Source organism: Ovis canadensis, chromosome 6, assembly GCF_042477335.2.
Source record: "Ovis canadensis isolate MfBH-ARS-UI-01 breed Bighorn chromosome 6, ARS-UI_OviCan_v2, whole genome shotgun sequence".
Lineage (NCBI taxonomy): Eukaryota > Metazoa > Chordata > Mammalia > Artiodactyla > Bovidae > Ovis > Ovis canadensis.
Genome location: NC_091250.1, coordinates 93,788,871 through 93,802,990, shown reverse-complemented (window position 1 = coordinate 93,802,990; position 14,120 = coordinate 93,788,871). Strand labels below are relative to the sequence as shown.

Genomic DNA, 14,120 nt, shown 5'->3' with positions numbered 1-14,120 from the left:
TGTTTATTTCCCTCATTTCTTGCCTTACCACCTCCTTTCTTTCGTTTCTTCATTTTCCCCCCATTTTACTATTCTTGCTCATAGATAGTAACCATAAAAGTATTGCTAGCAAAACATCTAGATTAAGAAATGGAATTAGTATAAGTTAAGTAAAATTGCTCAGAATTTCTGCAAGTTTCTGTCTTCTAATCCTTCAATAATTAAGTCTGTTTCTTCAAGCATTTATAAGAAGACACACGCACATGTATACATGCACACAGAAAAACCATACACCATTATATCACATTCTACTGTATATTTGTGTGCATTACAATTTTTTCATTGTAAATATGAAGTGTCTCAGCTTCATGATTTAGTTAAATAAACCTGGGCTTCTTTAAAGTTCACATCTACGTTCACAAACTGGATTTCTCCAGACAGATGACTTTACATTTCTGAGTCTTACTTTTCACATCTGTACTTCACAGTATTTCTTTAAGTGTTAAGGTATGTATGTGAAACCTAGTGCAATGTGGAGGCATGGCAGGTATTTCTTTGGGAAAACAGAAGTGTTCTGGAATGATCTCTTCAATTCTCCAAATCTCTCTCCAGAAACACCTGTAGCTCCTTATCCTATACCTTCTTCCTGACAAGACCAGTGCACCTCAATTTTATGAGAGCAGGTCTCAGCCGGGTGGGCAGAGTTCACAGGAAAGCAGTGGAGACTGCAAGCTCTTATCCTTCAGGCAAATGAAACCAGAGATCAAGGTGAGGAAGGTCTGCTTGTCTGACAGTTGCCCTGTTGTCATATGCTAATACTGCTTGCCAAGCACTCCAGCAAGGCATATGCAAAGGAAGGCCCTACCCCCCTGCACAGACAGCACACACAGGGCACTGTTTACTAGGTACTTTGCAACACTAGCTGCTGTTTGCTGTCCTTATTCTAAGTGAGTTTAATGTGGCCTTGTGGCTTTGCATTTGCTACTTCACTTTATCTGCTTATATTCTATGTACTACCTGTACACTGCCTTCCTGCTTTCCCCTTGCTCCTTAACTATGGGCACCTGTATTCTTTTTAATTACCAATGGAGGCAACACGACACAGTGGAAAGTCGGACAATTAATACTTTAACCGCAACTCTGGACTATGTATGTGACATTTGAGTTATTTACTGTCTCTGATCCTAAATTTCTTTAACTGGAAATAAATGCTTTTTTTTTTTTTGCGAGATTTTTGTTAGGATTAAATTTGATAATCTATGTAAAAGGCCAGAAAATAAAATACTCAAAAAATTAGTAGCTAATCAGTAGCACTGTTTTCTGACACACCATCCCCCTTTTTCTGTTTCTTCTTATAACTTTTCCCTATTCTATAAGTTTATAGAACAGGTCAATGCCTGGCCTGTTCAACAGTTGTAACCACAGAGCATACCTGAGCTACCTAAAGACCTGTGTCTTAAAGAATGAAAGGAAAGAAGGAAGGGAGGAAGAAGAGAGAAAGAGGGGAAGAAACAACTTTTAATCATTGGACTTCTGAATTAAGCCCAGTTTGGCTCCCTGCTTTGGCTTTCTATAGCAGGCTTGATTTCGTGCCTGAATTTCACTTTTCACCTCTATCTTAATATTTTTCAATTCCACTTTCAAGCTTCCTCTCCACAAACAGGTCAAGGGATTTATTTTTTTTGTATCAAAATGAAGAATAAATTTTCAGAACTGCTCCCCACTATTATCACTATTTCTCTCAGATTTATCTCAGTGGGCTTCTCTATAAAATATAAAAGCATATTTTTAATATGCAAATATATATACTATATAGCAAAATTTTCATAGATTTTGAAAGTTTGTTTTAAAAATTTTTAAAGTTTATCATTTTGTATTTTTATGGAACAAAGCATTTACAAATAAAGTGCCATTTTTTCTCAAAGAGATAATTCTAAGCCATGAAATTAACAAATACCTAATTTCACCTGCATTTGTATATTTTTGGTAGAATTTCATTTTTTAACAATTAGTTTTAAAAATCCAAATTCTAGGGTAAACTAGTTCAGTCACATGACAGTAGGCAATTTGTGTCTTTCAATTTGTGTCTTCTTTGGGGTAAGTGGATACGTAAGAGTTTGGCCAAGGATTTGTATTACTGAAGGGCATGAAGAAAACCAGGAATAATTATTATTAAAGTAAACAAAAATACATAATCCATTTGTTTTCAGGGATATCTGACAACATGTCTCATTCCATAAAGTTATATATTATGGTTGATTATTCCTGTAATTTAGGTATCTTAAATTTTTGGTCATTCATCATTATTATCTGAGAATTTAACTTTGTGGTGTAAAAGTAGTTATTAAGGGGGAAATATTTTTCTGCTTAAATTTGTATTTTTACTTGGCAACCCTATTCTGTTTGTTGTCTAAAATTTAAAAAAAAAAAAAAACAGAAAAATAAAGCAAAAATCAGACTTTACTAGGTAATAAAGTCAGTTCTCACTTACCTATGGTAATATAGATAGAAGCAGAGTATTCTAAAGTGGAATCCCTTGATAACCAGAAATCCCATTTTAATCACTACTGCCAACCCTGACAAGATGTGCTAATAATGAACAGCCAAACTGTTTCAGTTCCACCTGTCTGCCCTCTGGTGGACATGCTAATGAGCAGTGAAATGGTTACAGAAAAGACAGCTGGTGTGAGTGGGAAGCTTATTCACAATAAGTCATCTTTTATGACTGTGAGCTGCTTGTATAAATAATTCTGATTACTGTTCTAATAACTATACATTTTTCAAGAATGTCACTATGTAGGAAAAAAGTTAATAAAAATTTTGAACATTTTTGTCCCTTGCATCTGTCTCCTTTATTAAGAAGGTCACCTCTATGTGGGATGAAAGGCTAACACTGGGTTTGGTTGTAGAAACCCAGTAAAGTTTTGCTTTGTACAGGACTGAGATTTTGATATCAAGAGACTGAAAAGCAGAGGGTGTCATTCTGGAAAGGTTTAGCCTTAAAATTACAAAGAAGAAAAATATAAGAAATGTAAAAACAAACATAAGAGAATTCAGCTGACATTAAGTGACAATAGAATAGCTTTTGCAAAATATTTAAGTTTTGGCTGTGCTCCCTGAAAAGTCACCAGCAGCAATGACCTTCCATCAGAAGCTGTCACTAAAAGCAAAGCAGCAGCAGCGGAGAGAAAGAGAGGGGGCACCTCTGCAGACAGCCAAACAGCTGATGCATAAAAATAAAGACCTGGATGAAATTAGCAACAAGTAGCTATTTTTTTCTTTTAGTGAAGTTCACTCAGTTACTGAGATTTACATCAATTAAACTTTAGAGACAATGTGATATCTCAAGTGGAACCATGAAGCAATCATAACTTATATGCTGAGGGAAAGCTTGATTTAACATCCCACTACTTTCAGGCTATTTGTGACTAGGATGCAACATATTTAAATAAAGGAAGCAGATTCAGCTACCTATTAAGCACGTGACAGCTTCAAAATGTTCAAGATTCTCTGCCCAACATTCACATTACTCAGCTGTCAAAGTAAAGGGTTCAGATATATGATGTGAAAATTACGTTTTAACGAGGTGTCATGTGTGTTTAAAGTTCTTATTCATCACTACATAGCTGCAGCTTTTACTGGAGACACAAATGTACTTAATTAGCATATTATAAGGACAGAAGGTTTACCTTATCTGCATTATTAAACTGTTATGTGTAGGCTTTTTGTTGTTTTAGATTCTACTATCTTAAGCATATACAAAATGATTACATTTACATAATCTAAAATGGCTTTCAAAATTTGGATTGTGTTTGGAAAGCACAAGAGCAAGCACTGGACAGTAGCTACATGTCATTGTTGTCTGATGTTCATACTGAAGGCCTGGTGTGTTTCACTAAATCTCAACCAATAGGGTTGTAGATCTGTTAGATGTACTAATTTTAGGAATTTTGGCATTGACCTTCTCTGTATATTCTTATTATCAACCTGTGCATATTTCTTCTTTCTTCAGGATGAAATAGTGGAAAATATTTGTATATTTGACAATGAACATTTAGATTGTTTGGTCGACAGTTTAGAGACAAAGTGAGAGAATAAATGATAATACCTCACATCTCTTTTATATTAATGAATTATGAACTCAGCACAATATGATTTGAGAGAAAGAACTCCAAGGGTAAATAAAAGTCATTAAACAGCAGTGAACTAAGGACAAGTAAAGTAACTACTTGATTCCCTCACACCAGACATATGAAGATATCAAGTAGAATTTTAGAATCCATGATGGCAACATGAGAATCACTCAAATAACAAGTGAAATAGCTAACTACTGTTTGGAAGTTTTAAAAATATATCTTACAAAAGATAGCCATTGAAGGAAATGATGAATGCATAATTTATCATATTTTATGAGAGGAAAAAGGCTCAGTTAAAAGTACATTTCAGGAAAATTGTATATTTGCTAGTCCTCGGTTTAGGGGAAAAAAAAGCAATTTCACATATTTACTTTTTAGCTCAGGTGGTAATGCTTACAAGCATTTTAGATACTGGTGTCCAAAACTTAACCACCTATTCTGCAGACAAAATATATTTTCAAAGAAACACGCTTACTCACTTGAATACACAGGTGTACTCAATGGATACACTTTTCATTTTCTCTAAGCTGAAAAGATTCATGCAATTCATCAATGGAAAAATCTGAGATGTTCTGAAAACAAAATCCATTGCACTCACTTTCTTTCCCATTGTAAAACTATTGAGTTATTCCATAATTATTTCCAGAAGAAAATGCACTAGGTGCTGTAACGTGCTTTGGCACTTCTTACTACACAAACTTTCTTTATATTACCAAATATCACTACGATCTGAGTGAAGATAAGAAGCAAGTGTGTGTGGCAGGTGGGGAATAACTGGGGTGACTTCCAGATAATAACTTCCAGATCGTAGGAGTGCATGGCCAACAGTGAAGAGGACTACCTGAGAAGCATATGTATAATCTTAATAAAATACACTGTTGGACTATTACTTCAATTACCATAATATTCTGAATAATAAGATATAAAATATGTATGTATATATTATAATTCATTTATTTATTTCTTAAATTATTCAGCAAATCTTCACAGAGTATATGATTTCACCAATGAAAATCAGAAGCACTTTTTTTTGGAGTGCAGATCTATGGTAATTATCTAATCATGAGATCTACAAATTAGATTGACATCTGGAGAGTGCCTAGCACATGGGGATACTGAGATCACTTCTATCAAGTGAATGAATTTGCACACATTGTTTCAGTAAGCATACTTTCCACTTCTAGTGTCACAGAAGGGACCATGACTTTGAAGTTCATTCTGTATTTTAGTAGCTGGTGATTTTTAATAAAATTATATGAGCAGTAGTACCTTAAGCCCCTAAATTAGTTAACATGGATAATAATGGTCCTTGTAGGGTTGGTATGTAGTTTTATGTTAATTTTGCTATATCTATACATATATCATCTCATTAAAATCTAACAATACTCTTCATGGACTTTATCCTGCCAGACAACTCTGTCCATGGAATTCTCCAAGCCAGAATACTGGAATGGGTAGCCGTTCCCTTCTCCAGGGGATCTTCCCAACCCAGGGATCGAACCAAGGTCTCCTGCACTGCAGGCAAATTCTTTACAACTGAACCACCAGGGAAACTCAATCTTTGGACCCAGGTATTATTACTATTATTATTATTTTTACACTTTATAGTTGAGGTAACTAAGACCAAGAGGCCCACAGTCAAACAAGCACTAGAGGCAGAATTAAAACCCAAGTCCTTAGGCTCCCAGACTCATGTTCAGAAGCAGTATGCTAGCTCCACGGATGTTTCACCTGGGGACTTTTATACACCAGGGGAACATATTTGTCTCAACTTCTAATACCCAGATATTTTAATCTACAGAGCAGTTTTTTGGACCCTAAATATTTACAGTAAGTTGGTTTCCTTACACAGTCAAATAAAAATGTCCATAAAAATAGTCAAAAGGAAATTTCTTTGAAAAATGTCAGTGTAATTTATACTAAAGAAAAACACTCCGTTGAAACTGTTTTTGTATAATAGGGTGAACTACTTCCATTAATGCTAGTTTAAATTCTCATATTGATGCATAAAATGGACACATTCTTATTCTCTACTTTTTCTTTCTACCTCTCCACTATAGGAACACACCAAAGTTCTAGCTTAAGTTTAATACAGCTGAAGTTTCACTTTTTTGAAAACAGAAACAATTTCACTGTCATTTAAAAGACTGAAAACTGAATTTCCTGGATTAAGATAGTGATTTGTTTCAAAAGCTGAGCTTTCTCATTTCTCAGTGTTTGCCACTTTAATAATATCCTTTTAACAAACATGATAACTATTATAAGTGGGCAAGATGGCTCATAATCTAACTTCTATAAGCAAACAAAAAGTATTAAGTAAGTGGTATAATTTTCCTATGTCCACGATTACAATGAATTATTATCATACATAGTGACACATGTATGGGATAAAATATAATTTTATTAATGCATGCCAGAAATATTTTTGACAAGTCTCTAAATACATGGGGCTATAGTATCATCTTTAAGGATAATTTACAAAAAGTAAGTTAAGAATTTGCTTCAGTCCATTGAGTTAAAATCTGGAATGCTAATTAATATAAACTTATCTATTAGTCTAAAAAATAATGCATGCTTTTACCAATAAATAAAATTAAGGTATGTTACTGCGCTTATTTCACTAACATCAAAAGATGATTATGTTACTATGTATCATTTCTTTTAAGGCAATTAGAAATTACTTTGGTTACAATTAAAAGTAAAAAAGGCTAAGAACCATTCAACAATAGTTTCCGCTGGCTAAATACTCAAGAATATCACAGACCTGAAAGAATTGTCTTCCCAGAATATTTCAGATGCTTAGCTTTTTAACTGAAATGTGTGTTGGTTTTAGAAACCTTACCTGTACAGAGGTTAGCTAGGTCTAGGGTATTTTTCAGGACTAATAATGAGAAGTTGCTTTTGCTGCTATTGCATATTAGGGTTTTTCTTCTACGAAAAGCAGTTCAACATAATATCAACATGCTGGCCATGGAAAGAACAGCTCTCAGTCTTGTAGAAGCTTCTCAGGCATTAGAGAAAATGCCACCCAATATGAAATTCTATCATAGTGAGAAATAGAAAGGCATCCATTCATGCTTTCATCCATTCATTCATTCAGCAAAGAATTATTGAGTCTTTATTAACTTTATGCTATATAGTACACTAGGATCTAAGAAGGCAGAAATAATGTTCAGATGAAAAATAATAAAAAGATAAGTAAAGCAAGATTACTAGCACTTAGACTCTAATTGTATAAGATGATATGTATATAATGAAGTTAGTAAAGCAAAATGACATACTAGTAAAAGCATGGTAAAAACAATGCAGAAAATAAGAAATAATAACTTGTAAGAATTTTAAAAAATGAACTTTGAATTGCTATGTCACTGTCAAAATTCAGACACTTATATCTTGTTTTTCCATTATATTTTATCAGGAGGAACAATAGTATCACTGTTTCCATTAATTCAGGGAAATGGAATGGGAAACAATGAAAACAGTGAGAAACTGTATTTTCGGGGGCTCCAAAATCACTGCAGATAGTTACTAAAGCCATGAAATTAAAAGAAGCTTGCTCCTTGGAAGAAAAGCTATGAACAACAGAGAAAGCATATTAAAAAGCAGAGATATTATTTTGCCAACAAATGTCCATCTAGTCAAAGCTATGGTTTTTCCAGTAGCCATGTATGGATGTGAGAGTTGGACTATAAAGAAAGTTGAGCACCGAGAATTGATGGTTTTGAACTGTGGTATTGGAGAAGACTCTTGAGAGTCCCTTAGACTGCAAGGAGATAAAACCAGTTTGTCCTAAAGGAAGTCAGTCCTGAATAGCCATTGGAAGGACTGATGAAGCTGAAACTCCAATATTTTGGCCACCGGATATGAAGAACTGACTCACAGTAAAAGACCTTGATGCTGGGAAAGACTGAAGGCAGGAGGAGAAGAGGACGACAGAGGATGAGATGTTTGGATGCCATTACCGACTCAATGGACATGAGTTTGAGCAAGCTCTGAGACTTGGTGATGGTCAGGGAAGCCTGGCATGCTATAGTCCATAGGGTCGCAAAGAGTCAGACACGACTAAGAGACTGAACTAAGCTAACAGTAAAATTGCTAGTAAAACAATTTAACTTCTAAACTAAGATAAATCTGCTCATTTATGCAACTAAAAATGTAAAAGATGAATCAATTCATGACTGTCTTCAAACAATAGTAAAAGTAAACAGTATTTCCTAGAGACGAAAAAGATACTTTTAAAGAAAGGGAGTTGAAATGTCTTTTTTTTTTTTTTAAGCTGAGTTTTGTACTGTTTTTCTTTTATAATTAGATCTATTCTTTTATCTGTATCAGTTATGAACATTTATCTGTATATATCAATTAGATACACTTATACATATTTGGAAAATTCTGAAAGAGATGGGAATACCAGACCACCTGATCTGCCTCTTGAGAAACTTATATGCAGGTCAGGAAACAAAAGTTAGAACTGGACATGGAACAACAGATGGGTTCCAAATAGGAAAAGGAGTACGTCAAGGCTGTATACTGTCACCTTGCTTATTTAACTTATATGCAGAGTACATCATGAGAAACGCTGGGCTGGAAGAAGCACAAGCTGGAATCAAGATTGCCGGGAGAAATATCAATAACCTCAGATATGCACATGACACCACACTTATGGCAGAAAGTGAAGAGGAACTAAAAAGCCTCTTGATGAAAGTGAAAGGGGAGAGTGAAAAAGTTGGCTTAGGCTCAACATTCAGAAAACGAAGATCATGGCATCTGGGCCCATCACTTCATGGCAAATAGATGGGGAAACAGTGGAAAAAGTGTCAGACTGTACTTTGGGGGGCTCCAAAATTACTGCAGACGGTGACTGCAGCCATGAAATTAAAAGACGCTTACTCCTTGGAAGAAAAGTTATGACCAACCTAGATAGCATATTGAAAAGCAGAGACATTACTTTGCCAACAAAGGTCCGTCTAGTCAAGGCTATGGTTTTTCCAGTGGTCATGTATGGATGCGAGTTGGACTGTGAAGAAAGCGGAGCACCAAAGAACTGATGCTTTTGAACTGTGGTGTTGGAGAAGAGAAGACTCTTGAGAGTCCCTTGGACTGCAAGGAGATCCAACTAGTCCGTTCTGAAGGAGATCAGCCCTGGGATTTCTTTGGAAGGAATGATGCTAAAGCTGAAACTCCAGTACTTTGGCCACCTCATGCGAAGAGTTGACTCATTGGAAAAGACTCTGATGCTGGGAGGGATTGGGGGCAGGAGGAGAAGGGGATGACCGAGGATGAGATGGCTGGATGGCATCACTGACTTGATGGAAGTGAGTTTGAGTGAACCCCAGGAGTTGGTGATGGACAGTGAGGCCTGGAGTGCTGCGATTCATGGGATTGCAAAGAGTCAGACAGGACTGAGTGGCTGAACTGAACTGATACATATGAATTAACTGACAATATTCCCAGTAGGGTTGGTCATATATGATGTGCTCAATGAGTTTAACATATTGGTATAGGGCTCCTGAAGAATTATATAACACCAACACTTTGGCATTTCCAAGTAGAGGGCACATTGTAGGGCATGCCACAATTAATTAGGTGGGATAGCATTCTATTTTTGCAACGGTTTTGTATAGTTCACTACACACACAGACACACAAACTAACTAGCTGATAATGAAAATGCCCTTCAAAGAATGGATGAAAATTGGAGACTAGCTGCGTAGAGGAGTAAGAGTCGGATTCTCATGCCTATAAATTTTTTTAACAGTGATTTACAGCAATATTTTTTAGCTAAAAAAAAAATGAATAACTTTCAAAACACAGGCCAGAAGAAAAACCAGGAGAAAGAAGTCTAATCAAAATATACAATAAACGTACTAAGTTCAAGCTGTAAATAGTTCCCTTTAAAGTACCATCAAAAGTCAAACTTACCTGATCTACTATCCAGAGGTCCAAAATCCAAAGAATATTTCACGACGTGATAGTTATTCCATACATAAAGAAGGTTGTCCCTGGGGTTGTAATCCACAGCTGCTATGTACTGGTATGAATTAGGAAAGGGTACATCCACCAAACTGTCCTTACTTTGGTCAGTGTTGTAAATGTAGTCAATCTTATTTCCCGTGGCCTCATTGTCGTCATCCTCATAGACAGATTTGACCACATACAGAATTCCACATATCATGAATGCATTGGAAGCTGACCTTTTATCATATGCAGTATCCCATGTCCCTTCAATCCGTAGGGTGTAAGGGTTCAATTGACTAATGACAATTTTACCATTGTTTTGCTCTGTTGCATAGATTACCCATAGCCCATTCTCGTCCACTGCCAAGTCTATGTCAGATTTGCCTCCCCACCGGTAAGGGGAGGTATCATGGTAATTGGCATTTGCTATGATAGCTTCTCCACTCTTTATCCTAGTCCGCAAATCAAACTTTACTATGTTTCTGGTGCGCTCTTTATTGAAGAACAAAGCTCCATCATACACTACAAATCCTGTGCCATCCACCCTGTGAGGAAGCTTGTAGGTTGTAGTTGGCCTTCCAGCAATGAAGTCATCCTTGGATGAGTACTCAGTCAGGGTGTCAGTTCTGTACGGGGTCCAAGGCATATAATAAATCTTGTCAGAAGCCTGAAGAGGGTCTTTGCACCATGCCCCAGATTGGTGGTCAGATTCAAACAAATGTTCACTCTGGTATACTCCTTTTAGTAGTCCAGGACAAAGAAAAACTGTCAATTGGGAAAGAGTCAAAATAATAATTATATTAATTTAAATATTTTGTCATATATTCTTACTTTTCACCAAGTGGAATTCAACTCTAATAAGAAATGCCCACCACCACTTAATTATTTTGCTGCATTCTTCTGAGAACGTAAAGTATTTTTCCACATTAATTTTGACATTTCTTTAGAATCATTCTGATTTGATTTGCTGATGAAATTTGGCCTTTTCATGAGTGGCTGTGCTTTCCTTTGCATTTTTCCTTTGCATTTTACCTTTGCAAGAGTGTTGCAATAATTTTGGATATGCTATCTACATAGATGTGACTTATGTCTGTGTATTCTATAGATACATAACAAATATAAACATTTACACATGATGGTTTCATATATCTTATTTGAAAGTTTTTAAAAAATATTGTTTTCACTCTGATGCTAGTAACTACTCTATACTTACCATTAAGAAGCAAATGAAAATACAATAGTAATTAAAAACATAATAAGGGGAAAGAAAAACCTTGTGATACAGGCCACTGAATCTTAAAAAAGCCCTTAAAGCTGCTACAGCACACACAGAGCATGCAACTCACACAATTAAAAATGAGTGATGGATGGATACTGGAAGGAAATAGAGAAAGGAAGAAAAAGAAAGGAAAGAAGAAATAAGGGAAGAAGAAAAGGTGAAAAGTTACAGAGGAGAACCCAAGATCTAGATTTTAATCAGTTAAAAATGTCCTGTTAAATACAGTAGACTTGGAACTTAAAAACATGTACCTTTTACTGTTACATGAGAAGAACATTAAAAAAACAAGATTACTAGCTACAATATTTTGCTGCTCATACTTCAGACTGAAAATGGGCAGGACTTGTCTGATTTGTTTTATTTTTCAGTAGCACATCATGTGAGTGGTGGTAAGGAAAGCTTGACTGATTCATCCGTAAAAAAGGGGGCTAAAAAGCAATGTTTCCCAAAAGGAGGTCCTTGAAATACCTATTTATATGGTTTAGATATATAATACACAGAAAAAAACACACACACACACAAAAACAGGGATTCCTAGCCACATATGCTCAAGAAATATTAATTAAAATAATATCAGGATTCTAAGTACTGAGGTACATTAGTGACTCTGCAAGGCAGAAGAAGGGAGTGTGAGCAAATTTCCACAAATTAATTTGATCACAGAACCCTTTCTACAGAGCCTGATGGGATGTAATTTTCTTCTGAACCTGCTATGGGAAACACTGCTCCAATATTTTTGCAGAGCAAACACACTGAAAAATAATCATGTAGTCCACTGTTATGTTTGAAATGATTAGAAGTATATTGGGAAGAGAAATTAGGAAATCGCAAGAAATTTGGAGGTTGACTTGTATTTTAAAGTATTATTCTCTTGATATTAGTGATTAGCTCTTTAACAGCAATTATAAACCTACATCTAAGAGAAAATCTATGATGAGACTCAACTAGGGTTTGCAGGCTATTAAGAACAAAAGTTTATTGTTAAAAAATGTCCAAAGTTTCAATTTGGGGAAAATGAGACATTTAGGGGAAAATTCAACTGTCAAAATCTTCCATAGCAAGGATAGAAGACCATCAAATTATACTTAATAATAAAATTCATTATTGGAAGAATTCTTCAGGACTCTAATATGATGCCTGGGCTTCCCAGGTGGTGGTAAAGAACCCGCCAATCAATGTGGGAGACATAAGAGATGCAGGTTCGATCCCTGGGTCAGGAAGATCCCCTGGAGGAGGAAATGGCAACTCATTACATCTTCTTGCCTGGAGAATCTTATGGACAGAGGAGCCTGGCGGGCTACAGTCCATAGGGTCATAAAGAATTGGACACGACTGAAATGACTTAGCACACACGCAATATGATGTCTATAATTATAAAGGATGGGTAGGTATTATTGTCAAAATTGTATACAAACTTTATGTTAGTTAATAATCAGCCTTTGCTTACAAAAGCAATTTATTTTAATGTATTTCAGAAAACCATCTCCCCTTTTCCCTTAATAGTTACAAATCAAAAGAACAGGGAATCACTCCAGAGCTAGGAAAATTATCTAGTCTAGAAATAAAACAAATCTGAAGCAGTCATTATGCATCAGCATCTACTGGATTTCTAACTACTCATTTAAAAATAAACAGGAATAAAATGCATGGTTGAAAACTTTACACTGTTAAACTGTTTTAGGATAAAAATAATCAAACCAGCACTGGTCAGTACAACAGATTAAAGTGAAGTTGAGCAGCAGAAATAGTAAATAAATTTTCAGAAAATAGATAAAAATTAATAACAATTATTTTAACTAGATGTTAAACTGTTAAATAACTTAGCCTATAAATAGTATATAATTTATGAAAGGTATTTAATTACCTTTTTGTTCCACTTCTATTGGAGAGAGAGAAGTAAAGAGAGAAAGGAGAAAAGAGAATAGATTAATGGTACGATATTGGCCAAGCACTTTTTATTCACCTCTTGCAAACTGAAAGTAAATAATTTATTGCACTCAAACTTGATTTATTGAACATTATGTTTTTCTTAAAAGAACCCATTCCTCTATAAAATTATTTTTTAAGAAACAACCACATTATATGCTTAAAAATACAGTATAAGTTTGAAAAAAAAATAAGGCAAAAGTTAATCAAGCTAAGATTGAATTAATATATCATTCCAAACTATAGACATAGGAAATACAATATTCATAATAATAACACAAGGATTTTCTATTTGAAAGATAGGTTGGTAATTATACATAGAAAGCTTTCAGATAGTTTGGATAGTCTCATTTATTAATGATTATTATACCAGTACTTACAAAATAGTCTTGCTTTTTACCCATCTCAAGAATTGATCTCTTTGGAAGAAACTACTCTGCAACTAACCTCTGAGGGCCTAATATTTTCTGTAGTTAATGAGAAATGTACCTTGTGAGATGACACATTAACAGGAAATGCTCTCATTCTGAATAAATATATTTAGAATCCTTACTGAAGAAGCTTTTCTGCCTCCCACTAATCAGTATTTTATGTTACTGTGGAAAAATACTATCTTCAGGAAAAAATATATCCAAAGGTTGATACAAATAATGAGCCACCTGCTCTGGGCTTTTCTGAAATTCTAGAGCAAGTCTTTCAACAAACTCTTTTAAGAATAAATTGAGATTCTCAAACACATTATGGTTATGTATCTTTCAAATTAGATTCCATTATGATTTTAAGGTATCAATTATTACAAGTAGAGGAAAATTTTGGGAAACTGTAACATATTCATGAAACTCATCA

The 14,120-nt window shown here is 34.9% G+C and overlaps 1 protein-coding gene across 12 annotated transcripts in view; it reads right to left on the bottom strand.

Annotated features, from left to right (window-relative positions):
- The window catches only part of ADGRL3 (adhesion G protein-coupled receptor L3), a 936,369-nt gene that overhangs the window by 302,707 nt on the left and 619,542 nt on the right, over window positions 1-14,120 (bottom strand). For 9 of the 12 annotated variants that reach the window (XM_069593110.1, XM_069593111.1, XM_069593112.1 and 6 more), the window contains one exon: window positions 10,034-10,834. The exons of 2 other annotated variants lie outside the window; for them this stretch is intronic. In XM_069593110.1, the coding sequence (XP_069449211.1) occupies window positions 10,034-10,834 (801 nt within the window). Of the gene's footprint in view, window positions 1-10,033; window positions 10,835-13,212; window positions 13,228-14,120 lie in introns of all 12 variants that reach the window. One more of the 12 variants, XM_070292434.1, reaches the window with a different exon arrangement.